Source organism: Megalops cyprinoides, chromosome 9 (genome assembly GCF_013368585.1).
Source record: "Megalops cyprinoides isolate fMegCyp1 chromosome 9, fMegCyp1.pri, whole genome shotgun sequence".
NCBI lineage: Eukaryota > Metazoa > Chordata > Actinopteri > Elopiformes > Megalopidae > Megalops > Megalops cyprinoides.
Window position 1 is genome coordinate 36,207,966 of NC_050591.1, and position 27,260 is coordinate 36,235,225.

Consider the following 27,260-nt stretch of genomic DNA (forward strand, 5'->3'; position numbering starts at 1 on the left):
AATGGGGGCAAGGTATTTTACGCAATCAAACTGCATTGTGAGATGCTCAATGGAATGCCCTCCATTTGACATATGGAAGATGTCCCCTTGAACTGTTATTCCATCACTATTTCTGTACATACTCCTCCTACATACATCTTGGTTCATATCACATATTTTCCCTCTTCTCTTTTCCTCCACATCATGTTTTTTCCCCCCACTTTGAAGCTCCACTGTGTGATGGCGTTAGCGTGCTTCCAGTTTCGTGTGTGTTGGTGTCGCGCGTCCTTTCTCTAACTCTGAAATAAGCAGCCTTGTGTTGGGACACGGAGCGCGTAGCGGGCCAGCTGATGTCATGATCGGTTTGAGCAGGCTGCCAAGAGTCATAATGACCCCCCCCCTCCGCGACTGGCGTGCTGGATGGGGTTTTGTTTCAAACGCGTCCAGTGGCTCTGTGCAGCTGACCCGACGCCGTGAATCACCCCGGTTCAGCACTGTAATCATGCGTGCGGCTTTGGGTGCGCGGGCAGAACATCGCACAGAGCAGCGGTAACATCGTCAAAGCAAAAACAGAAGAAAAAAAAAACAGGCTGGAGCATCAGAATGAAATCAAAGCAGGAGTCCAGCTGGCCTCAAGAGCACTACACTCTGTGGAGCCAATTTAGTCTAGATACCAAAACACTGCTCTGTCCGTGGAAGTCATTTTAGGTTAGTTCTTTTTTCCCTGTGTGTTGGCTGTAACTGTAGTGATGTTAGATGAATGAATATCATCGGCCAGTCACGATTCACTGCAGCTTGAGGAGTCTTTACCCTGGTGATTTGAAGTATGGAGATGTGCATGCATTCGATAATGGAAGACCTTCAGGCCAGTGTGTGTGGTGTTGCCAGCTTTGTACTCTGATCTGTCCCATGTCAGAACAGCGGAGGGTGTGATACTTCTTTACAGGGAGACTTATGTGGCAAATAGTTCTTTTTTAGGTAAAAATGTACAACCCATAGAAAGGGTTTGGCTGGTCGAATGACTTTTTTTGCGTATCAGCCCTGTGGTTTCTGCTGATATTAGGCATACACAGTACAGTTTTGTGTCTAAACTCTTCTTTGACTGTGTTTCCCTGTACTTCCTGATGTTTGCTTCAAACCACAAAATTAATTTCAATATCCAATTAAATGCATGTCATGTTAATCTGCCGGATTTTTTGAATTGCCAGCATTTAAAGGTTTTGGAGAGCAGCTTCAGGTGCTCACTGTGGGAGCTCATTAAAAGTCAGGAGTGCAAATGAAATAAAGTTTCCCCATTCCACACGGTTGCGTTTGCAAGGCTGTGCCTGTCAGGGATGCTGGACTGTGTTTTTGCTGTTGTGAAAATCCGTTTGCATGTTGTTGATGTCAGAGTGTCCTGCTTCCATGTCCTCCAGCTCTTGTGTCTGATGCCTGTGTGTCAGAACGCATGTTCTCCTCCTCCCTGCACATCTAGGCCTAACAGATATTCACTCCCCCAAGTTTTCCTAAATTCCCAGACTAGCACCCCCTGTGGACTGAAGGCAGCCTGGTCTGTCCTAGTTGCCTGTCCCAGCACAGTGTTCTGCTTTCTCTGTTTGAGGTTGGCGCGAAGCCTTAAACGTTGAGGCCGTTTCTCTCACCATGACTTAAGATACTTATCACTTCACTTGCCACTTCTCACAAGCTGCTCCCTATTTACACCTCTTACATGTACAGCTGGAAGATTTACTGACTAAAGATGATAGCAATGTCAGCTGCCTTAGTCAGAAGCTTTGGCCTCTTATAGGACTAGTAGTTGTTGACCAGAAACTTTTATTAGGGTTAGCTTTAAGGTTCCTCTGCATGGTTAGGGCCAGGATTATTTTGCTTGTTTAAGGTTGGGTGTAGTTGGGTTAAGCTTCCTGTTTAAGGTTATTATTGTGGCTTGCCTGTATGTTTAGGGTTACATTTCTCTGCTTGTTTAAGGTTAATCTTAGGGCTCCCTTGTATATTTAGGGCTCGGGCTCCCCTGCTTGTAAGGCTGATGTTGAGCTCGCTTGCATGTCTAATGCTGTTCTGCTGTGTCCCCCCTCAGCTTCCCCTACTTCTGGTCTGCGGCCTGCCTCCTGGAGTTTCTTCCCTCCCTGTACGTCCTGGTACTCACTGCACGTTTCTGCGGGCACCTCCCTAGACACCTCATACCCTCTCTCCGGGGGTCCACGGCTGTGTGGGCCTCTCCACACAGATGCTACTCCCATGGGTGTTCTCTGTTTCATAACTCAGCCTGTTGTGTATGTTAATAGTATTACTCGTGGATGTATTGCGACGGTATTTGCCAGATGTTATAGAAGTTTTTGCTGAGCATTGCAGGTCCAACTTTGTTCTGCAGACAGTTTAGAACATGAGTCATATCTTTAAAGGGCAGTGTATGATTTTTTATGACAACTATATGCACACACCATATACATCTTCAGAACAGTTTACAGTATATAACAAAACAAAATCTAAATCTTCATACTCTTTGGGAATTTAGAAAAAATGTTGATAGAGCAGATTGAAGACATAGCAGTGCTTGGAGGTTTTTATTTATTTATCTCCTAACCGAATGAACCCCTTCTCTCCTTCTCCCACCCTAACGCAGATTTGGAGATGGACAGTGTAAAGCAGGATAATGCATGGGTTCCTGACCCTCTAAACCACTACAGGCTGAGTTCAGGTAGACCAGTGCTCCTTTGGTAACTGTATGGCCTAACCTCGAGCTAACCCTAAAACTAACCTACCTGTCTGCGTCGTCTGGTCTCCTAACCCTAACGCCGTGCCATTTTAACAGTCAGACTTATCGTTAAGACATTCAGACATTTCCCTTCCCACGGAGAAGCTGAACAGCTGCTCCCTACAACTTCATTTTTAATGCCATAAATATTTATGTTTCTCAGTGTTAAATTATGGATTGCATATAAGTTATTCTTGCTTGCTTTCTAGTTTTGTCAATTTTTGTCAGTTCTTGATAGATTGATTGACTATATATCACACAGAACAGTTTTTAAAAACTGTTCTGTTAACTACAGCACTACCCTGTGTGTGTGAAGTCAGTAGAATATTCACAGGAAACACTGAAACTCTGAGAGCACAATAAATGCAAGTGATCTCGTTGTACTCTACGTTTCAATCGAAACATTTTCTCTTTACCAACTCCCTTTTCCTGCAACCCTATACCTAATGTAAAGGATTATACCATAGTAAGAACAAGTGTCTTGCTGTAGTCTTAGCATATGCAGAGGTGTGTAGGTAGAGGAGATAGATGATTTTGCAAAGGGGAGCTAGCCAGTGCCCTTCTGTATCTCCTAAAGGTGATGTTTTTTTCCGTTTTAATGAACAGGTGAACGTACACAACATCTTGATTTTATTCATTGCTGCGTGTTAATGGAAGGCCTCTTTTTGGGATCTGGTGTTTGTGTGCATTTCCTTCCGGTGTTGCTTTTTGCCTGTGAGCTCCAAATTATTGCAGTGGGTGTGCGACTCTTCTGCGGAGGGGACATGTTTACCTAGACTCCGCAGAGTCTAGGTGTGGGGGTGTGTGGGGGTGTCAGGGGTGGCCGAACAACTGGACCTGATCCATGTTTTCCGTGATGGTCATGCCCCCCGGTCAGGCTCAGTAGTTGCATGATCTTTAAAATGTGACAGCATGCCACAGTCTGCTCGGACGCCCCCCCCCCCCCCCCCCCCCCCCACCCCCCACCCCCGCACTGGTGTGTTACTTGATTTAAAATGAAAACCCTGGACACTCTGGATTCGCTCAAGGCTGTCCAAAGATGGCAGTGTGAACCTCTCTGTGAGCGTGAGGCTTTGTGTTCAGACAGTGTGATCTACAGCCTCTCCCCCCACTGATTTAAATGCCCCAATCCCCCCCCCCCCCCCAAATCCACCCGGGCACGCTGGCACATTCGGATAGATTCTCATTGGCTTTTCACCCTGCCCACAGTCTCAGCGCAGACCTTATTTACATCCAAGTAATCTCTCAGGCAATGCTGGATTGCAATTAAAAAAATCACTGTCTGCCTTTTCAAAACTCAGGAGAGAGGGGATAGGGAAAAAAAAAAAACATCTTTTTGGATCAGATATGTTCCACACAGACTGCAGGGTCCTGTAAATGTCATTATGCTTCAGGCTTGGTTACTTCTCAATCCAAATTATGATTTGGATACAAAATCCTCAATTTCCCTAATAGGAAGAAGCCATTTAGGCTGTAAATCTGTGGAAATTCCCGCCCGCAGGAGCGTGAGCTGGGGCCAGCCAGTTTCCCTGGTGAACCTGTTTTTAAACTTCACAGTTGAAAAGCCTCTCGGTTTTCACTCGCAATAACAGGTGTTTGTGTAGAGCCGCCCTGATTCTCCCAATCCCACGCTTAACCCCTGAGCTGAAACCGACTTCCTGTCCTGAGAACACAGGTCGGCTGTGGCTGAGAGAGCCAGAGCAGCTGGATGGCTTTGGGAGAGTCGTTACGGGGAAGACGAGCAGCTGGCCCTGGTTGCGAATCCTTCCCAGATCTCCCCTCTCCTGCAAGGCTCACACCGTCTTCATGCTACTCCAGTTCTGCCGTGTTTCTGTTTGCGTGAGAGTGACCCAGTGCAGTGTGTGTGTGTTGGGAAAGACAGCCGCAACACTTGAAGTGCAGGTTTCGCAAGTTGTGCTTGAATTTAGCCGTTTATATCGCGGCACTGTGTTCATACGCAGGGCATGCATGTGTGTGTGCATGTGTGCACTATCTAGTGTGCTTTGAATTGTACATGTTATTTTACATAAGACCTGTGAGCGTTTTCCTTTTCACTTCCCTTGCAATAGTGCATCTTCACTGAGTTTTACAAATAGTTTACAGCATTTTGCCCTAATCTGTTTACCTGAATTTGGACATACTAAAGCTCATTTACTCATATTTCATCTGTGTGAATGTATCTCCTGGTCTTAATCTCATTAGCTCTCGAGAGCAGCTTCTCATTTTATTGAGATTGTGCATGGTGGAACAATAGAGGCAGAAGCTTTATTGTGGAAATTCTAAAGCAACGGCAGTTTGGTTTCTTACAGCAGGACGTTTTGGTCAACACTGATATGAGTAAGCCCAGTACAAACAGGTAGAAACAATGACAAAATAGGGGCCGTGATCCAATGAGAATTTAAGCAGGAGGAATGATGTGCACCTGTGTTTCAGAATCGAAGTTAAAGCCTTTTCTTTCTCTTTCTGTTTGATTCTTAGCTCTCCTATCTTAACCTGAAAAGGAGGGTGACAACACGCAGCCTCCCCAGTTAGCGTTTCTTTATTGAATAGTCACAATTAAGACTTAAACTGAAGTTAACAAAGGATGACAGATGACAGATGAACCATTACTGTCAAAGAAGATCTCCCTGAGCAGAAAGTTATGTAATTGTTCTGTTTGCTCTGAAGTATTTAGTTGTCATGACGCCATATTAACATGCTTTATTGTTGCTTTGAAGATCTTTCAGTGTAATTTCACCATAATGGATGGGTACATAAAGTGTTTTTCACTCAATAGCAGAACAAAGCTTAAGGAAATATTAATGAGCATGTACAGTACATACGAGGAGGATTATATTGGACCAGTAAATCACTATCAAATTCCAAATTCCAAAAAAAAAAATTAATTGCAAAAATTTAAATTATTGATTCAAGAACTTTATTGTCATTGTGCAAACACAGTGAAATTGCTAAAAGGAACACAAAGCCGCTGTGTCCGTGCACGCCGCTATCTTAGTATTATATATTGATATATACAAAACACCTCATCAGAGAACTCCATCATATATAGGCTTATACATTCCATTACACTGCTTAGCAGTCCTGCTTATCAAGGGTTAATGACCTGGGCCACAGTTCACATATTCTCCATCTACACAGAAATGATTGATTTAATATCAAGCTCAATCATACAGCATCAGTGCCACACCTGAGCACTGAACCTGGCCCAGGTCAATAACCCAGGATAAGCAGGACTGCTAAGCAGTGTAATGGAATGTAATGATTAAATGTCAGAGTGGTCATGAGAAAGAGAGAACCCCAACTGAAGTCGAGGAATTTACTTTACAATACAAACAAACCAGGGATGTGGTGGTCCCTGCGTGCCCTGTTTTCATAGCTATTAAGGGTTGCTGTCAATTCTCCAAACTAATCAATACCCTCAATACACGTTTAAGATTCTGATGTGTTTAATCAATCCCAAAATGCATGCATTGGTAGTTGGTACCACACAATACTTTAAATATTCACACACCCACGCACACACACACACAGAGGCAGTGTTCCAGTAAAGAGGGACATATGGTGTTGTGAAAGACATTTGCGGTGAAATGTCAGTTAAATCCCGATTCAGATGAAGCGTGAAGGGTTTGACTGAAGGACATCCAACAGATGGATGTCCAGCTGAAAGGCTATACACCTCAGGGCTGTAAAGTGTGGTTGGACTCGACTGTCTCCAACTTCACTGGAAAGTCAGGGAAATCAAAGAAAGCTTCTATGTTAAATTAGAGGATAGTGCATTGGAGATCTGAGATCAGTGGGATTAATGAAATGAATGTTTTTTCTTCCGTCTTCATTTTGTTTTTATTTTTTTATATGTGCATTCTGTTGCAATGATGACAACACGTTTGGGTCTGTTGGAATGTAGACACTAAGTCATATCCCTGGGTTGAAAGGTGTACCATATCCACAGAAAAAGATGAACGAAAAACTAGGAACAAAAACAAGAAGACACCTAAAATACGAGGTCATATCGGGTGTTGTGCACGTCACATTGGAACGGCATGTTCGCAGCTTTGAGTTGTTGCACAGCAGAATTAATGCGGGACGAAACTATTGTTTATGGGATCCGTTTGTCACATGCATCGGCTTCTGTTTGGAACGCATCGGCGTGGACATATTGCTGTACGCTGCGCCAGCACGAAACTCCGGACATGCGGGGCGGAGCTTTCCACCGCTTTCCAACGGTTCGAGTTGCAGTGAAGCCGGTTTGGTCGTAAACAGACACCCAAGGGGCCGGACGTCCATGCGGAGGGAGAGACAAAAGGAAAAAGAAATCTCGCAAGTGGAGTAACTGCGCAAATCAATGCGAAGCGACACCATACATTCATGAGCGAGGGAGCGCGAAAGTTTTTCCTTGGCACTTTTCAGATGCGTTTTCTTATGGCAAGGAACGGGAGGAGTTGGTATTGATTCACAAATCCAGCACACCCCGGCATTTTAATTGAGCATAAGGAATACTGTTTAAACCTGAACGAGCTTCGTGAGGCTGTCACTGCCTGTCAGACTAATAAGTCTGGAGTCGCAATGAGTTGCTGAGCTTTTTGTTTTGTTTGCCATCGGTGGAAAGACCCGAAAATCGCCGAGGAGACGAGGTGAGAATGCATTCAGCGTTGTCTAATGGTAACTTATCGATTGTGCGGGTTGGCAGAATACTGACAGTTTATATGCGACATGTATCGCGATACAGTTAGGTGGAATGTGTTTTCATTATTAGCCGTTTTTTTCCACATTAATAATAGAGAGAAGACTCGCTCCTCATTGGTTGGAGGCAGATGCTCGTTTGGCATAGTATTACTAGTAGTGCAATAACATCTACGTCTGTTATTCATAATAATGACAGTGGCATAAATCGTTGGCAGACTTTGGTGTCCAGATTTAAGTTTTTTTATGGCAATACAGAGTGAGGTCATTGAGGAGGTAAGCCATTGTGAATGATGTATTAACTGTCTGGTAATAAAGTTTGAATCGGCTTTGCTTGTTAGTTGACTGTCTCTCTGCTGTTAATCATTAACTTCATTTTGAGCTATTTGTCCGCACGTGAGTGTGCGCGAGTTTTTCTGTTGTTGGGTTATTGTTTGTTATGCGTTCCAGCGATTACTGTAGCCTCTCCATAGAATGGAGAAAATGCATCTTGATGGTCTTTTTTTTTGGATTTCTTTCATACTTAACCTAACGTAGCCAATTAGACATGTAAAAATCTCTCTTTGGTTTGTTTGGTTTACCCCCTATAACCTTAAAAATTGTCCCTTCTCGTGGCAAACGTCCTCTTTTCAGCATGAAGTCAGCAGACTGTCTTTTTGTTATTTCTAAAAGAATCCAGTTACCTGTTGGCTGATGCTGTAGGGTTGTTTTCATGCAGAGAGGAGCTGTTTGGTATTTTCCACGCTTTGTCCTCTTATTACACTGTCCTATTGAGCGGAGTCATTCTACCTACATCAAATGCTGACAGGTCCTCACAACTATAAGCAGGATCTTCACACAAAATGTACATGTGGCATTAAGTTGTCAACGTCTTGCATTGTAATGAAAGGATTCTGCAGTATTCAGGAGGGGGTAGGGGTGGTTAAAAAGCAAACCTTTTGTTATCATTGTTATTCAAGATGCTTAGATGCCAGGGGCAAATGCAAGCGTGGTAGCAGAAGCTCAAAAAAAAGTCACCATAAAAAATGAGCAATGTTAGAATAAACAGAGCCGGAGAACTTATCGGATGTTAAATCACCCTCTCTGCAAATTTCCTTTCATAGGTTTGTCTGTGCTTCCGGCCTCTGCTGAGCCGTCTGCACACAGCTGATCCCGGGTCAGTCATGGAGAAAAGATGCTCATTGTGCTGTGTCAGGTCATTCCTGTGCCGTCCGCTGTGTCCTTCAGAGACGCGCACATTTGTGACTTATTTTAATCTGGCTGTTTTAGCAGGATCCAGACAGCCTGTGAAATGCCGAGCAGGCAGCAGGGTGGCTGGGTTCAGTTGCTGTCAGACGGTCACGGCTCAGGAGACATTTGTCATTTTGTGTTGGTAGAAACAGTCAGCTCCTGTCAATCTTCAAGCAGTGACAATAAATATACAGAGGGATCTGTGTTTCAAGTTCACAGTTTATATAAAATGATTTCATTTTCAATCAGTCAACACAGCATCCTAACACCCTCTGTCTCATATTTAATAAGAGACCATGGCATTCCAAGCGCAACGAATAACGGCAACTTTAATGTTTAAAAAGAAGCTGCCTAAGCAATGGATGCGAGTATATGGATGTTTTATGGATGATTTATGGGAAAATATGCTTTGCCTGGAAATAGGCCTGTGCGATATACTGTAAAAGTTACAACAGTGTCATTCCCTATGTGTAAACACAAATGCATCCAGAAAGCTGTCAGCTTTGTCCACGCTGTGAAAACACACATTCACACTTGCCCTCTGTCCTTGCCAGAGGGTCTGTTTTCTCAGAGACATTCAGGATTGACTCTCAGATATGCGGGCTATTTCATAAATCCACATGTAGAGAAGAGAACACTGGAGCCAAGTTCCACAGGCAGATGCGTTTTGTGATTTGTGATGCAATTTGTTTTCTGCTCGGAATGGCTATCGCCGAAATCTCTGTCCCGTTTAGTCGTTTTGCTTTTTTGGCAATGCCTTTATGGCACATATTTCCATTTCTCCTTCTGATCCCAGCTGGATGAAATATCCCCCACATCTGAAAAATGTATAAACGAGTAACGGTTTCCAGGGAATTAAAGGAGTGCAGAGTGTCTCTGCTCTGTGTGAAATAGGGCTGTGAGTAGTACGCTGCACATCCTCTCTGAAAGCAGCGCAGGGTACGTACAGTACTGCTGTCAGAGTCTGGGAGCTCGGTCAGCTGCGGGCCTCGTTTGCTCTGCTTTTCCCTGATTGGTTTTGCAGAGCAGGAAGTCGACTCCATGTGGAGCAGAAGTGATGGCGAAGCATTCGTGTGCAGTAGGGTCGTACACAAACACACGTGCCTTGATTCTGCCGGCTACCGTGATATTAAAGCATGGTTTGGTGCCTCTCCTGCTAGCTCGCTGGCTGGCATTTTCCTGAGAGAGGCTTAACTGACAGCAGTTTCTATGAGCTAATTGGTGGTTAGCAAGCTTGCCATCAGGTGCTAAGGTCATTTTTCATGACCTTATGTTGAACCCTGTATAGCCACAAGGAAAAGGTTTGTGGGTTTAAGTGCTAGTAAGAACATCGCTAGTTTTACGCAACAGCTGTTTTTTTCTTATCCACTTCATTGTACTCTCTTCACTCTCTCTTTGTCACATGCATAGTCCACAGGCAGAATTGGCCAGTCTGGAGTGATGTAACCAGGTCTACAGGTAACAAAAGCTCCATTTTGTCAAGGTGCTGGAGTTACAGCGGGACCTGGGGCTTACTCCAGACCGTCGAGATTACAGCGGAAATTTCCGTGGCGGCGCAAGAGCATTCTTCTCGTCCTCTGATCGAAGCTTGTCTGGCTGCCCTTCTCAGGGCTTTTGGTGGCGGATAACTCTCCTCTTGAGTCTGCTGAAAGTGCAAAGCGATGTCAGGCCTCCTTTACAGAGGGTCAGTTCAGCCGTGACAGGCTGGAGATACGCTGTAGATGGTATCTGAGCTCCGGTCGCGCTCTCGGCTCCCGGCTGTGCTTTGTGTAGCTGTCACCACGTTAAAGCACTGTTGGCTCGAGAAGTGTCATCGTCTCTGCAGCCCAGGTGCTCGGGAGCAGGTATTTTTATGTGCGGCAGCCCTACTTGGCTCGCTTGAACACGCTCGAATAGCCTGAAACGTATCTCCTGCGTTGTGTGTAAAAGCTGGAGATATGTTTGTGGTTGTTTTCAGCAGGTCAGCACTGTGTGTATGTAAGAGTGTGTTAGTTTTGACATTAGATTAAAAGGTCCTTGTTTTGCTATCTGACACTGGGTTTCTGAGGCGGAGTCCTCTCTTCAGACGGGCCCTGTGCCCTGTGAAAAGCTGACTTCATTTTAAAATGTCATCCCACACCTGTTTTTTTCCCTCTTCCTCAGTATGAGTAGATTTCAGCCGTTTCTAATCTTCCTAAATATCCCGGACTGCTTCAGAAACACCCTGGTTTTCCTCTTTAATTCAGACTCCCAGAATCTCGCTCTCCTTTTTCCATCACGCCATCTGCTGTTTTCCCTCGTCGCGTCCAAGAGCCGCGCTCGCGGATTCCTGGCCCGGACCCTAGCCTTTTATTTGCATTAGTGTGTCTGTCAGCGCTGGCTCCGAGCTGGGATTCTGCAAAGGCCCTAAAAACAACTGGAAGAGAACCCTCTGACCAGCTGTCTTTACTTATTCTTTACATGATCATCAAATCGGAGGCTTAATTGGCAGCCTTGCGGAGGAGAGATGGATGCAGCTCCACTGACCCTGGATCAGTTTCAGAGTCTTTTATTCGGTTCTCACCTAATGCCTGCAGTGAGGGTTGAGGGTGTGTAAGCTGATCCTGGATGAGCTCCTGAGATACCTTGGTACAACCTTGAGCTCTTTATGTATACAATGTTTTGTCTGGTGATTTTTACACAGGGGTTCCCGCTCTTGAAAATGGTAAATGCCGTAACCTTTTCTGCTGCAGCTTATCGGAGCTTCCTCGCGGTTCGTGTTTTTTTCAAAACCGCGGTTTTAGGCCGTTGAGGCGATGTAAGCAGACGGCTTTGATCAGCAGCGCTGATGGTGCTCTTTGTTTTAGTCACAGCCTCACCTGAGCTTTGACAGGGAGCAGACTAGTCTTTATTCGGTAGCGGAATCCCTCATTGATGTTTCCTCTGGGTAATGTTCACATCACACAACCTCAAATGGTGATGTTAGCATGAACATTACAGAGACATGCACCTCAGCTTCCACACCTATAGTAGTAAGTCACCAGGGTGATTCTGGGTGCCTGGTGTACTGTGTTTTACGCCAGAAAAAACAGCTCTTTTTCTTATGATGTGTAGTGTCCTTCTGTTCAGCTCTTTGTTGAAGGAACAGCCCTATCATGACATTTTGAGCAGTATCACATCTTGAGGGAACTCTTATTGTGGATCGCATGTGAAAAATGTCTTTGGCTGCCGCCCTGGTGGTGGCTCCCAGTAGTGACTGCTGTGTGTGTATCTCCTTCTCACAGTGTGGATAACTAGTATGTGTTGCTGCCGCCCTGGCGGCGACTGTCAGGAGTGACTGCTGCATATGTGTTCCTGTGTGTGTGTTTAACATGTGTCTGTTGCTGCCGCCCTGGTGGCGGCTCTGGGTAGTGACCGTTCCGTGTGTGTGTCTCTCTCTCTCAGTGTCTAAGAAGCACGGGAAGCTGATCACCTTTCTGCGCAGCTTCATGAAGTCGCGGCCCACCAAGCAGAAGCTGAAGCAGAGGGGGATCCTCAGGGAGAGGGTGTTCGGCTGTGACCTGGGAGAGCACCTGCTCAACTCCGGCCATGACGGTGAGGGCCCGTCAATGAGAGCGCGCACACACACACACACACGCACACAGTCTCACACACACACACAGTCACACTCACTCACACACACACACACACACACACACAGTCCCACTCACACACATGCGCACACACACACACACACACACACACACACACAGTCTCACACACACACACAGTCACACTCACACACATGCGCATACACACACACAGTCACACTCACACACACACGCACACACACAGTCCCACTCACACACATGCGCACACACACACACACACACACACACACACACACACACACACACACACACACACACACACACAGTCTCACACACACACACAGTCACACTCACACACATGCGCATACACACACACACACACACACACAGTCTCACACACACACACAGTCACACTCACACACATGCGTATACACACACACACACACACACACACACACAGTCACACTCACACACATGTGCATACACACACACACACAGTCACACACACACACACACACACACACACGCACACAGTCACACACACGCACACACACACAGTCACACACACACAGTCACACTCACACACATGTGCATACACACTCACACACACACACACACATCCTCCCTCACACAAATGCCCTCACATTAACACACGCACACCCACACCCACGTTCAAACATACACACACTCACACAAATACACACACGTACACACCCTCACACAAATGTATGCCCTCACATTAACGCACGCACCACCCTCCCGCAGAGGAACCTCATACCTATAGGCCTTGCACAGATGCAGCATACAGTGGGTATGAGACTAGCTGTGAGGCTGTTTAATGGGCTTGGAAATGGATGCTTCCCTGACAAGGACGAGGCCAGGGAACTGCAATCACTGCCACCACCCTTGACCTGCTCCTCATTGCTTCAGCTGAACATGACAGGGAATTCAGCTCCCCGGAATGCAGCTCTGTCTCTGAGCATCAGATGCCAGGTTATTCAGCCACCCTGAATTGAGCTATCTATAGGCATCAGAGCATGTGACAGGGAATTCAGCTCCCCTGAATGTAGCTCTGTCTCTGGGCATCAGAGCAGATGTTTATACCTGATTTTAGAACTACTGTCACGGTTTTTAAGATCGTGTCAACCGGAACTGGAACATAAGCAAAATGGTCTGGTTTTCTGATGGGTAAAATGCCTAAGTAATTGTAAGTGAGTCATCATTTAAAGTGATGTGCATCTTAAGTGCATGCAGAATGTATTTATTCTTGTATATTGGTTATTTAGCCTAAGCAAATTGCCATTTTGCATTGTAGGCAATTTCCAAATGAATAGCTGTGACATGATTGGCTCATCCCTTCCAAACTGCATCTACCTCCTCTTTCATTGACGTTACTGCCATGTTTGGTTAAGCAGGCGGGTGTGTTACTGAGTGTTTGAGGCAGTGTGGTATCTGGGCCTGGGACAGTGCTCTCCTGCAGTTCTGAATCGCTCTGTGGGCAGCTCCTGGGGAGGTCTGCATGTGTGCTGAGCCGGCCGAGGCACATTCAACCGATTCCGCACTCCAGACCACCATGGCAGGGGCCCAATGTGAGCCGCACCGCCATCGCCACGGCAACAAATGAGCTTAGAGACTTTAAAGGTGGGAGCGACGGATTGCCCACATCGAAGGAGGTTTTAACTCCATTGATCCGAGCCTGGCTGGCAGGCCCCCTCCAAATCTCCCCGCCCCTCTTTTTTTTTTGTTTTGTTTTGTTATTTAAGACTCGGTCTGTGCAGCTCTGACCGGGGGATTGGCCAGTGTGCTTGGCAGAGCAATGGCCAGGCTTGAGCGTTCCAGCATGTGAGCAGTTAGGTTTCAGTATCAGTTACTCACCCCTTGAGATTTTTGTTTTTATACGTATTATAAAATGTATCATGCATTGTGGAATACATTATGGCTTTATTTTATGCATGGAACGTATTACAGCTTTATGTTCCAGTGTATGTTTTATGTAATTCAGATGGGCGTCGTCCTGAGGCTGGGCAGCAGAGTTTGACTGCTGTGAGAGGGATGCACAGATGCTTATGTAGATGAGATCAGATACGGACAGTACATTACATTAAATTATTGTCATTTAGCAGATGCTCTTATCCAGAGCGACTTACATATGTTACAGTTTCTACGTTATCCATTTATACAGCTGGATATTTACTGAGGCAATTCTGGGTTAAGTACCTTGCCCAATGGTACAGCAGCAGTGCCCCAGCAGGGGATTGAACCGGCAACTTTTTGGTTACAAGCCCTGCTCCTTACCACTGTGCTACACCGCCACGTAACGAGTGAGTAGTGGCTTACTTATGTACATGGGCTCAGAGCATCTCTGTCGGCCCACTCGATGACGGCTAATTCTCAGAGAGATCTGGCACCACGTCTTCAGTCTTTTCGACTCCGCGCTCCAGACTGCATTCCCAGCCTGTGTAGCACCATGCAGAGTCGTCCTCCAAGTCCTCCATGCAGACGCTGAGCCCGATCGGAGCCAGCCAGGCGATTACGTGGCTGGGTGGAGGGTGATGATTGATTTCCGCAGTGCATGAGGAAGAGAGCGTTCCAGGTTTGAGTCGGTTTTCGCTGAAAGCACCTGCCTGGAACACTGCGCTTGGTGCCACATTAATCAGCCAATTGGATTACACGACTTGGACGGCGTCTCACGAGCGCTCGGGGTAATTTGCTTAGGGCAGCATGCTGAGGTGGCACGTTCAGTCCAGTTTTGACTCTGGAATTTAGCAGGTGCGCGACAGGTACTCTCTGCACCAGCGGGCCTTTCTCGCTGGCTTTAAAAGCATCCAGCGCCTGGCTTCCTCCTTACTGTGCAGTCACCCAGCGTCGTGCGACTTCTGTCCTGTCAGCTGCCAGTTTTCTGCCATGCAGTGCTGCCTTGGAACCAACCTCCAGATTAACTATCCAATCACGTTTGCTCCATCACTGTGGCTAAGAAACACTGTCTGGTCGTTTTCAGCTGCAAAAGAAGCATTTTCACATCCAGATTTGTTTTTAGGAGCCACAGTGTTGGATTGCACAGCCAGGGCAGTCAGGGGCCCCCTGATCACCCCATGCTATCACAGTCTTGCATTATGGTAATGTGAGGATGACGGTGATGTTAAGATTATGAATCTCAAATGTTTTATATGGAATAGAAGGTCGTATTTCTTAATCCTCTGAAGTATTTTTTACAGTTTGTTTGCATTACCCAGCATTCTGCAGTTTGCACTCCATCTGACAATCTTGTCTCTCTCCCTCTCCCTTGCTTTCCCTCTCTGTCTCTCTCCCTCTCTTTCTTTCCTGCTCACTCCTTTTCTCTCTATCCTCTTTCTCCCGCCCTCCTTGTCTCACTCTCTCCCTCCCCTTTTCTCCCTTTCTTTCTCCCTCTCTCCTCCCTTTCTCCTTCTTTCCCTTGCTCCCTCGCCCCCCCCTCCTCTTTCTCTTCTTCCTCTCTCTCTCTCCATCTGTCCCTTTCGCCCTCACTCCCTCCCTCTCTGGCTCCCTCTCTTTCTCATTTATCCGTTTTTATCTCTCACTCCCTCCCTCCCTGCCTCTCCCTATTTCTCCCTCTCTCCTTCTTTCCCTTGCTCCCTCCCTCACTCTCTCCCTCTCCCTCTCTGTCTCTTTTGCATTCACCTTCCTCTCTCCCTGGCCCTCTCTCCTCCAGTCCCCCAGGTCCTCAGAAGCTGCACAGAGTTCATTGAGAAGCATGGCGTGGTGGATGGCATGTACCGTCTCTCCGGGATCGCCTCCAACATCCAGAAACTGCGGTAAGGGTACCAGAGCCAGCGGGAGGGTCAGACTGCCAATCGGAATACAGGAAGGGCGGAGATGGAGTACGGGGGTTCAAAGCTTGAGCAGGGTAGAGCCAGGCAACCCCGTACAGCCAGTGACAGGAAACATACAGGGAGGGTGGTCAAAGGTTTGGGGTTCTGGCTGCTACTGAGGATGAATCCTAAAGGTCACCTCCAGGCAAGGTTAATTTTAATGCCAGAAGCAGTTCCTTGCTCATGGGAAAGGAGGAAGCTGGCTTTGGGGTGTCTGTAGAAGCATGTGAACGGGGAATTGGGGGAAGGCTGGCAGTGTGGTTTTGGTTGCTACGGAGCTGAGCTCATTGCCACAGGGCTGCTCAGCTCCTGCACCCTGGAGTGTAAGCAAATACACGCTGTAATGTAATAAGGTCAGCGTGGCGGGCAGCAGTGAGGGCCGGGTCTTAGAGCCATGGGTTCCGTCTGCTGCATGGACACTTCACAGACCCTGTCAGTGTTACGTTTTACGTTTTACATTTTACATTTATTCATTCGGCAGACACTTTTATCCAAAGCAGCTTACAAGTGAGGCAGAGTACAACACAAGCAAAAAAACATATGGAGTCAACAATACTAGAAACGCCGCATGACCAGGTTTCAGTGGTTGGCCAGTCAAGGTACGAGCTAGTGTTTCCGCCTCCTGCTCTGGGTATTGTGATCCGTTCATAGATTCAGTTGTAAACAAGCTGCCATTTGAGATGATAAATGTCATAAAAAGCCATAGAAAGTGTGGGCCGAGCTGGCTCCTCTGAACCCGACCCAGAGGGACTGAGGGAGCGAGATGAGTTATTGGACAGACATCCTGCATATCCACGGCTGGTTCCAGCATGCTCATCACACACACATTTCAGAGCGATTACGCGGGCGGGACGGCCTTGACCCCCGAGAGGTTCACCTACTGTTCAAAGTCTTCGGCGGGCTGCACTTCCTCCAGGCGCCGAGGGAGCGAGGGGATTGGTCCAGGGGGTAAACGGCAGGGGACCAGGAAGTAACAGAGAGGCTGGTTTTATTGTACACATCGCCTCGCTCCAGACGGGACCTTGACACCAGCAGGAAGGAGGAAGTAGACTGCGAAGAAGGGGATCAAAGAGCGCTAACGGCTCCCACCTGCAGTGGTTTCTTGCTTGCAGTATATGACACTGGCCACCAAACCCGCGCCAATCACAGCACTTGAAGATATGAAGATATTTCAGCAGCAGAGACTGGATTAGAATGCCATACTGCCCTTTTGCAGTAAGGTGTGTCAGCAGCTTGTGTCTGGCACCCCAGTTCCCCCCAGGGGGGTGCAGGTGTGAACAAGCCAGCTGACGTAGCCTGATATACCCTTTTTCCTGTCTCTCAGGTGTGTGATTCTTGTTTGCTTTGTGTGAATTGTGTCTCCCACCTGGGGTCTCCACCTTTCCAGTCGCACTTTCACACATACCCACAATCCCCAGCTGCATGCTGTCCTGAAGTTTGTTTCTCAGATAACCAAAATGACTTTTCTGTTGAGATGAGTCTGCATACCTTTTTTCAGAACAAACCACTTTTTTATTTCACCAGTGTCTGCAGTGTGGCTTAAAAATTGATATACATGTATGATACATTGTCTAGGATAAATCACAATTAAATTACTGTCATAAATTGGCAGTTTTTTTTTTTTTACAATGTTTTCAAGTTGCTTGTGAATCAAGCACATGAATGCGGTTTAAGCTTCACTAAAATCAAAGTTTGGTACAAGTCTATGTGCACTGAGAAGATGGAGCTCCTCTGTTTTGAGAGTTTGTTTGCGTTTGTACCGGTGTCCTTTCTGTTGTTCGGGAATGACTCGGTGCCTCTCCTGTTCTCCAGGCATGAGTTCGACTCGGAGCAGATCCCTGACCTGACCAAGGATGTGTACATCCAGGACATTCACTGTGTGGGGTCTCTGTGCAAGCTGTACTTCCGCGAGCTGCCCAACCCTCTGCTCACCTACCAGCTCTACGAGAAGTTTTCCGTAAGTGCCACGCCTGCCGAATCACTCGGCCAAACTAACCTTAACTCTCAGAGAAACGCACTGGTGAGAGGTGTCCCCATAGCAGCATTAACACTCAGAGAAACACACTGGTGAGAGGTGTCCCCATAGCAGCATTAGCTCTGAAAGAAACACACTGGTGAGAGGTGTCCCCATAGCAGCGTTGGCTCTGAAAGAAACACACTGGTGAGAGGTGTCCCCATAGCAGCGTTGGCTCTGAAAGAAACACACTGGTGAGAGGTGTCCCCATAGCAGCATTAGCTCTGAAAGAAACACACTGGTGAGAGGTGTCCCCATAGCAGCATTAGCTCTGAAAGAAGCACACTGGTGAGAGGTGTCCCCATAGCAGCATTAGCTCTGAAAGAAGCACACTGGTGAGAGGTGTCCCCATAGCAGCATTAACCCTTAAAGAAGCACACTGGTGAGAGGTGTCCCCATAGCAGCATTAGCTCTGAAAGAAGCACACTGGTGAGAGGTGTCCCCATAGCAGCATTAGCTCTGAAAGAAGCACACTGGTGAGAGGTGTCCCCATAGCAGCATTAGCTCTGAAAGAAGCACACTGGTGAGAGGTGTCCCCATAGCAGCGTTGGCTCTGAAAGAAGCACACTGGTGAGAGGTGTCCCCATAGCAGCATTAACCCTTAAAGAAATGTACTGGTGAGAGGTGTCCCCATAAGAGTTGTTTTTTTTTTTTTTTGCACAGCAGGAGATCAGAGAGAGCTGTTGTGTAATGATGTTGCTAAGTGCTGGGAGTGCTGGCCAGTTGAAACCCTTCTGCATAGGTGCTTTTTTCACTTGGTGTTGGACGTCAGCCGCTCTTATTTATGTATGGATCCAGCGGGTAAAGAAGGCTTTGGACTTAAACATGGTATTTATAAAAGCCTCAGTAGGAGGTCACTCACTCCGGGGACAGCCTTCTGATGCTGAAAAGGGGAATTTATCGCTTAAAACATGAATTTATCACTCTCAGGGTTTGTGTAAGGACAGCTGTGGAAAATGCACTCGTTTACCCTTTTTAAACCTTCCTTTCCCCCTCTAAGCGTTTGGCTCTGTCCTTCGTATCCAAGTATCAACAATCAGTGTTGTTAGAATGTACGTCTGACCACACCAAGGGGATAAACCATTACGAACCGCGGCCGGCCGGGGCCGAGTGCCAATGTTTGCGGGTAGCCATGGCAACGGCGGGCCCAGCGCAGCGCTTTTGGGCTCCCTGCTCAGCGGTCCGGCTCTAAACTGCTCCCAGATGCAACCCACCCAAACTGGGAACGGAGGCTGTGGACGGCGAGCACTGCTGATTGCAGCGGGAAAGAAGCATGCGCTCTCTCACCTCCTCTCTGTCTCTCTCTCTCGCTCTCTCTCTTCCACTCTCTCTCCTTCTCTCTCGCTCTCTCTCTTTCTCTCTCTCTCCCCTTCTCTCTTTGCTCTCTCTCTCTCTCTCGCCCTCTCTCCCTCTCCCTCTCTGTCCCCCCCACATTGCAGGAGGCAGTGTCCGCAGCCACAGATGAGGAACGGCTCATCAAAATCCATGATGTCATCCAGCAGCTGCCTCCTCCGCATTACAGGTCAGTCCATGCCGGTCAACACTGGCCTCTGCTGGCCAAGAGAGGGAACTGCAGCCACATTTTTCCCCTGTAAATATGAACAGAAGGCCAAAGAGATGCAGTACCAGCAATGTAAAATAGTGCTTTTTATTGGGAAAATCTACACTTTCATATTTCATACTGGCAAAATTAATCAAACACGTATGTTAAATAGTACTGTTTTACACTCCCAGTCTGTTAACCATTATTGAAATAGCTGGGGAATATGTTTCATGAATATGTCTGGTGCTTCATCGCCCCCAGGTGGCTAAAATAGGGCATATTTGGTAGACAAAATTATAAGGTGGCATCAATTATATATAGACTTAATTGAACCTAAAAATGGAATACAGCATTATGTCCTTAGTCGTCGTTGTTGTAATGATGTGCTTTTTTTGTTTATCTTAGGACACTGGAATTTCTCATGAGGCACTTGTCTTACTTGGCGACCTTCAGCTATGTTACCAACATGCACAGTAAAAACCTGGCCATAGTCTGGGCTCCTAACCTGCTCAGGTGAGCTTACATCTCTCGGGTCTGACTCAGCACTTCACCAATGGACATTTCAAGTTTGCATATAGAAGAAAATGACTTAAGTCCCAGTTATCATGTTAATGTGGGAGAATCTGAACATTTTCTTTCTCCCTTCCTCTCCTTTTCTTTCTTCATCTCTTTGTCCCTCTCTCTTTCTCTCTCCCTACCTCTTTTTTCTCCATTCCTCTCTCTCCCTCTCTCCCACCTCCCTCTCTGTCTCTTTCCCTCCCTCCCTTTCTCTCTCTCCCCCCTCCTTCTCTCCTTCTTTCCCTCTCCCTCTCTCTCCTCCCTCCCTCCTTCTCTCCCTCCCTCTCTCCTTCTTTCCCTCCCTCTCTCCCTCTTTTCCGCTCTCTGTCCCTCTCTCTGTTCAGATCTAAGCAGATCGAGTCGGCCTGCTTCAGCGGCACAGCTGCCTTCATGGAGGTGCGCATCCAGTCGGTTGTGGTGGAGTTCATCCTCAACCATGTGGATGTGCTCTTCAGTCCCAAACTCAGCTCGCTGATCCGGGAGGGGACAGGTACGCAGCCCTGCACTGAAGCACTGCAGCTTGTTCACCATTTACTCAAGTGAATTTGGGAATATGAACCTGAGGAAGCCGTGCCTGTGAATAGTGTCAGACAGCGTCCTGTTCCCCTCCCCACACCCAGGTCACGGCTCTCTGTCTCGGCCCAAGTCCCTGCTCATCTCCTCCCCCTCCACCAAGCTGCTGACCCTGGAGGAGGCCCAGGCTCGGACCCAGGCCCAGATCAACTCCCCCGTCACAGCCGACAGCAAGTACATTGAGGTGGGGGAGGGGCCGGCTGCCCTGCAGGGCAAGTTCCACACCATCATCGAGTTCCCCACCGAGAGGTAGGTCCTGAGCATGACTCCGCCTTAACCCCGCCAACCTCTCCCACTGTCACCTGTGAGCTGTATCTGTTTATGTGAGTTAGCCACTAAGGGGTGTGCCTGAGCATGACTCCACCTTAACCCCACCCATGTCTGCAGTTGTAACCTGTTAGCTGTATGTGTTTTTGTGAGTTTCCAACAGGGAATTGGGCCATGATAACAACAAATACAGCTTTAGGGAAAGAAGTGTGTTAAAGTGTGAATAGAGCAAGTTACTTTTGTGTTTACAAACCAGTATTCCAGCTACAATGAACGTGTGCAGTAGAGATGTGATTTGGTAACCCCCCCCCCCCCCCCCCCCCAACAGGAAGAGGCCCCCCGGGAAGGTGAGGAAGTCTCCGGTGGGCAGCTGGCGCTCCTTCTTCAGTCTGGGGAAGTCGTCCTCCATGGCCAAACGCAAGCTGCAGCGCAACCCCAGCGAGCCCAATGAGATCAAGAGCATGGCGCTGGCGGGTACGGCTTCCTGCTCTCTGCTTCCTGACTCACTGCTCTGATCGAGAACTGCTCACAGCACACGGACCGCTCTGATTGGCTCACAGCACACGGACCGCTCTGATTGGCTCACAGCACACGGACCGCTCTGATTGGCTCACAGCACACGGATTGCTCTGATTGGCTCCCAGCACACGGATTGCTCTGATTGGCTCCCAGCACACGGATCGCTCTGATTGGCTCAGAGCATACAGATAGCTCTGATTGGTTCACAGCACACGGCTTGCTCTGATTGGCTCAGAGCGCATGGCACGCTCTATTTCAGAGCATTGTGGTGTGATGTATACAGCGCACTTCACACTACATCGAGTGCCACTGCAGTTAACAGCCCTGATTTGTATTTCCTGTGCAAATGGCAGTGCTGCACACTGGCAGCTTAAACGGCACAAAAGCTGAAATGCAGTCCATGAGCGCCAGTTCATAAAAACAAAATAAACAATGCCATTAAAAACCTATTTGTAGTCCCAGAGATGTTCAGTGATCGTTCGGCGTTTGTAGAGATTTCTGTTTAATTGATGAGTCTCTTTCGGTTTCGCAGGAGGCAGAGGGGACACAGGAACTCTCCGATCTGCCAAAAGCGAGGAGTCCCTCTCCTCTCTGCACAATGTGGAAGGTAACATCACGCTCATTACATTGCATTACATTACATTATTGTCACTTGGCATAAGCTCTTATCCAAAGCCACTTACATTCATTACAGTTTTATCTTTTCGTCCAGCTGGATATTTATTGAGGTAATCGGGGGTTAAATTCCTTGCCCAAGGTTATAACAGCAGGGATTTAAACCAGCAACCTTTTGGTTACAAGTCCAGCCCCTTTCCACCATGCTGCACTGGTGCCACTGCTGCCTTACATCATTAGATGGATTCCTGCACAGAAACACCTCGGTTGTCAAGCGCTTATCTTTGCTTTGTGGTCACGTCTCTGTGAGTCAGGTAAACGGACCTGACGGGTAAACGGAAGGTTTCGTGTTGCAGGTGAGGCGAAGGTGTACCGGCCGCGGCGGCCCCGCTCTAGCAGCGACGCGCTGTCCGCCTCCTTCAACGGCGACCTGCTGGACAGCCGGCACCACTGCAACTCCTACGACAACCTGCCGCGGGGCGACAGCGACGGGGACGAGGGCCACCTGCGGGTCCCGGCCCTGATCTCGCCCCCCCGCTCCGCCGAGGACGTGGACCTGAGCCCCCCTGACATCGGCGTGGCTTCCCTGGACTTTGACCCCATGTCCTTCCAGTTCAGCCTGCCTGCCACCGAGCCCGCCTTCCCCTCATTGGAGTTTGAGGGCAGCGGCAGTGGGTCCGAGCCCGTCTCACCCTCCCCTGAGCGGCTGGACAGCCCCCTGCCGTCACCCGGAACCAGCCCGCCGCTCCGGGAGGCCGATGCCTCATCCCTGTCGCCCACAGGCCCAAAGTCACCCACATCACCCCTTCTGGGCATATCGGAGCCCGCGGAAGGTCCCATGGCCACTCCTTTTTCGGAGAACGCAGCATCACCACCCGCTGCCCCTCCTCCTCTGTCCCCCTCAGCCCAGCCGATCTCCGCACCCCAGGGGACCCCCGAAAAGCCGCAGACCGAGGGACACCAGCACGTACCGCAGGGGGAGGTGTCTGCTGACCCCAGCACAGAGAGCAGAGGCCCTGAGCCGGCCCCACCCACCTGCAGCCAGAGCCAACCAGGTCAGGAGGGCGGGCACTGCACCACCAGTAAGAGTATTCCATGTCGGCAGCACCGCAGACAGATTACAAAAACAAAATTGGAAGCATTTTTGAGCAGTAGCTCCAGCTCGCTGTAAGAAGAATTTGCAGAACGCATTCCTTAGCTAACTGAAAAAAGTAGGACAAGTACTTGAAATTCAGCCAGTTAAGCTTAGGTTTCACTACAAAGTAAATTGTTGGAAGGTTGACAGAAATTTGTAAAATTTAACACCATCTCCCAGTGGTTGTGGAAATTGCCTCTTTTATTTTTTTTGGATGCATGCATAGTGAGTGCGTCTCTTAGGGTCTGCAAGGCCTACACACTTCCACCTCTGTTAGTTTTAAAGATCAGCCTGGCTTTTCCAGCTCTCTCCTCACTGTGGTTTTTGTCCCTCCCCAGGAGCTGTATTTCTGGACTCCCCAGGGGCCCCCGCCCCCATGAGCTCGGTGTCCCTCCTCCCCCCGCCGCCCCCTCCGAAAAACGCTGCCCGCATGCTGGCGCTGGCCCTGGCCGAGTCTGCTCAGCAGGCCAGCATGCTGTCCCAGCGCAGGGCGTCAGGCCCCCCCACCCCCGTCTCCCCCCTCCGCCCCCCCGAGCTTGCAGGCACCCCGGAGTGGCCCACTCCACCTCCCTTCCAACCGCACACAGGTCCCGGCGGGACGACAGGGAGAGGCGAGCCCCCCGCCCCACCTACCACCACGCCTGCTGCGGAGGGGCAGACCCCAGCAGCCAGGACCAGGTCACCCCCTGCCCCCTGTGCCAGCCAGGCCATCGATCTTGGACCCGGCGGTACCAGCGGCGCTACCAGTGATGGTGCCAGCAGCACCTTGCAGCAGGCCAGCGCCCTCCAAGCTCCACCCATCCACGAAAGCCCAGAGAGGAGGCAGCCCGCTATGGGCCAGGTCCCGGTCAGCTCCCTAAAACAGGGTGGAGCTGCCGTCAAAGAGGGCATGGCCACCATAAGGCAGGGAGGAGTCATTCTCAAGGAAGGTGGAGCTAGCATCCAGTCAGACACAGAGGTGAGGGAGACCTGGAGAGCTCCTCAGCTGGAGGAGGTGAGGGAGACCTGGAGAGCTCCTCAGCTGGAGGAGGTGAGGGAGACCTGGAGAGCTCCACAGCTGGAGGAGCTGAGGGAGATCAGGAGAGCTCCCCAGCCAGAGGAGGTGAGGGAGATCAGGAGAGCTCCACAGCCGGACGAGGTGAGGGAGACCTGGAGAGCTCCTCAGCTGGAGGAGGTGAGGGAGATCAGGAGAGCTCCACAGCCGGACGAGGTGAGGGAGACCTGGAGAGCTCCTCAGCTGGAGGAGGTGAGGGAGATCAGGAGAGCTCCACAGCCGGAGGAGGTGAGGGAGATCAGGAGAGCTCCACAGCCGGATGCAGAGGTGAGTCAGTTTTGACCGCATGCCCTACAGATTTACTGTTCATAAGTGTCAGCATGCAGTGGTGCTATCTAACACTGCTTCTGTCTCTGTCTGAATGCAGGTGGGCATGCTCCCCATGTCTCCACCCAGGGAGGTGCGGTCTCCCCCCCTCTCCAAACCTGAGCACGGTGTCTCGGTGCCACACCCACGCCCTGGCGCTCCGTCTGCCCGGCCGATCGCAGTCACCCCTCCCCACCCGGCAGAGCAGCCCTGGGAGGCCGCCCGGCCGCCGCCCCCGCGGTCCGAGCCGCTCCCCCCACACCACGCCTACAGCGCCACGCCCACGCCCCCGACCCCACCGGTCCGCTCCATGGAGAGCAGGCTGGCGGCCGCCGCCCTCTCCGGCACTGAGGCCGCCAACGCCTCCAACTTCCACGCCATCCTGGCCGGGGTGTCGGTGCCTGCGTCCGTGGAGGAGGTCTTGCCACAGCCAGCCCCTCCCCCGCGGAAATCCTCCGCCCACCAGCCGCCCTACCCCTACCACCCCAAAGCTGAGGGCGTGCTGGAGTCACCTGGGGAACGCCCCGACCCCTACTACCACCCCCGCGCTGTTCCCACGGGGCAGTCCTCCATGGGCTACCACTACAGGCCTGAAAGCGTGCCCCCGCACCTGTCCTGGGCCTCCAAATCCGACCCCCAGATCCTCTACAGCGCCCGAGCCGACACCCGCTACGCCACACTGGGACCCAAGTCCTTCCACCAGTCCTTCAAGGCCCGTGGGCCCCCGAGGGGCGAGTTCCTGCCTGGGGGACACATGGGGCACCGCGCCCAGGGGTTCATCCTGGACGGGGCGGTGGCGTACCCCACCATCCGGAGGGTGCACTCGCTGCACGCCCCTCCCACTGGCGTCCGCGCCGTGCCTGTCTCCCGCGCCGAGGTGCCGCCCGACGATGAACCCTATCCCCCGCGGCCCTTCTACCCGCACAAGGCGTACCCGCCGCCGCCGCCGGCGCCATCCGACTACCATGTCACCCAGCTGCAGCCCTACTTCGAGAACGGGCGTGTGCAGTACCGCTACAGCCCCTACTCGGGAGGCCACGCCCTGGACACACCCTTCTACGACGTGGACCCCTACGGGACGGTCCGGCTGCGGCACGCCCACGGTCACGGTCACCCCCACCCCGGCCGCTCCGCCCCCCCGCCGCACCCCGTCAGGGTGGGGGGCAGGGCCAGTGGGTACCCCTACCTGTCTCGCCACGCCCCCGCCCCGCCTGTGGGGAAGGAGAACAGCTTCGTCAGCCGAGATGTGCCGCCAGCGGTGTACCTGGCGTGGGACCCCGAGGAGCCGGAGGCGTTCTACTCGCACACCGTCCGGCGAGAGGCCCGGGCCCGGCAGAAGGCCAGGGGCCCCGTGCTGTCCCAGTACGACAACGTGGGCCCCCTGGCGCCCGCTGCTGACCCTGCAGGCCCTGAGATCCGCCACCTGCGAAGCAAGTCGGACCCCGGGAAGGCCGTGCTCATGGCGGTTGCGGAGGGGAAGGACGGGCGCTACGGCGCGGCGCCACTATCCCAGCATGCACCGCGCCACCCTCCGCCCGACCCTGAGGTTCTCCTGTACGTGGAGCAGGAGAAGCGCTACCAGGGCAACGGGGTGGACGACAAGCCCCCGAAACAGGGTGGGTCCAGGGGCGGCCACCCCCCGCTGCATCAGGACTTGGGGCGACCCGATGCCAAGGGCGAGCTGGCAGACCACAAGCAGGGCGCAGGCGGCAGGCACTGGCAGGAGCCCCCCGACGCCCGCTGCCCCCCGTCCCGGTACGAGCGTCCCGACCCGGACAGGCACGCGGCAGGCAGGGTCAAGGTCAGCGGCGGTTACCACGACGACGACCCCCAGGCGAAGCATGCGGCCCCGCCCAAGCCCGAGCGGCAGCAGGGCGCCAGAGAGCGCCACCACTACACCCTGTCCCGCGCCCCGCCCGCCCACCTGCAGGAGGGGGCGGAGCGGGCGGAGCGGGACCACAGGGGAAACCACTCCTTCCAGCCCCACGGCAAGTGGCTGCTGTCCCACTACGACAACCTGGACGACTACCACCCCATACCTCAGCCCCCGCCGCAGACTGCCCCCGGCCCCGGCTTCACCCCCCAGCACACTAACAGGACCTACGCCACCGCGCTGGGCCAGGGGGCCTTCGTCCCAGCAGAGCTGCCCATGCAGAGGCCTGAGGCGGAGATCCGCGCGGAGTGAGCCTCTGAACGCAGGCTAGCTCAGGAGCCTCTGCAGGACAGTGGGCTGCCTCCTGCTTGCCTTTCATTTTAATTCCTGTTTCTTTTTTTTTAAATGAAACTCATCAAAAATGACAACAAAAAAATGCAAAGACTTTTTACTAAAGTGAATGTAACCTCGAAAAGGACACACGTTCCTGACTTAGAAAAAGGGTGGACGATCCCATATGCGATTAACCACAAAGAGGGTAAACAAACTACTGGCAAAAGGGGGGTGTTAAATTAATTGTTTTGTTGTTTTGGAATGGATATGGGTGAGTTTTGGGGGCTTACAAGGGATAAAGGTTAGAGGTTAGAAATGCATGTCCAATTAGAGAACAGTCCACTGTACTTTGACCTGTGTTGTCTACTCTCTGGGTGTCAGTCTGGAAGGGAAGCTCTTCCTCGTTTCCGTGTGTTTGACCAGGTGCTGCACA

General features: G+C 50.4%; 1 protein-coding gene across 1 annotated transcript in view; it reads left to right on the top strand.

The window, feature by feature from the left end:
* arhgap32a (Rho GTPase activating protein 32a) overlaps nt 1–26,816 on the top strand; it is a 118,246-nt gene extending 91,430 nt beyond the window's left edge. The window contains exons 12-24 of the mRNA XM_036537797.1: nt 2,600–2,674; nt 12,044–12,193; nt 15,878–15,980; nt 17,850–17,994; nt 19,491–19,573; nt 20,000–20,107; nt 20,497–20,642; nt 20,773–20,974; nt 21,321–21,466; nt 22,044–22,118; nt 22,483–23,181; nt 23,600–24,582; nt 24,683–26,816. Coding sequence (XP_036393690.1) covers nt 2,600–2,674; nt 12,044–12,193; nt 15,878–15,980; nt 17,850–17,994; nt 19,491–19,573; nt 20,000–20,107; nt 20,497–20,642; nt 20,773–20,974; nt 21,321–21,466; nt 22,044–22,118; nt 22,483–23,181; nt 23,600–24,582; nt 24,683–26,806 — 5,039 coding nt within the window. The 3' untranslated portion in view covers nt 26,807–26,816. The remainder of the gene's footprint in view (nt 1–2,599; nt 2,675–12,043; nt 12,194–15,877; nt 15,981–17,849; nt 17,995–19,490; nt 19,574–19,999; nt 20,108–20,496; nt 20,643–20,772; nt 20,975–21,320; nt 21,467–22,043; nt 22,119–22,482; nt 23,182–23,599; nt 24,583–24,682) is intronic.
* Nucleotides 26,817–27,260: the final 444 nt, after the last annotated feature.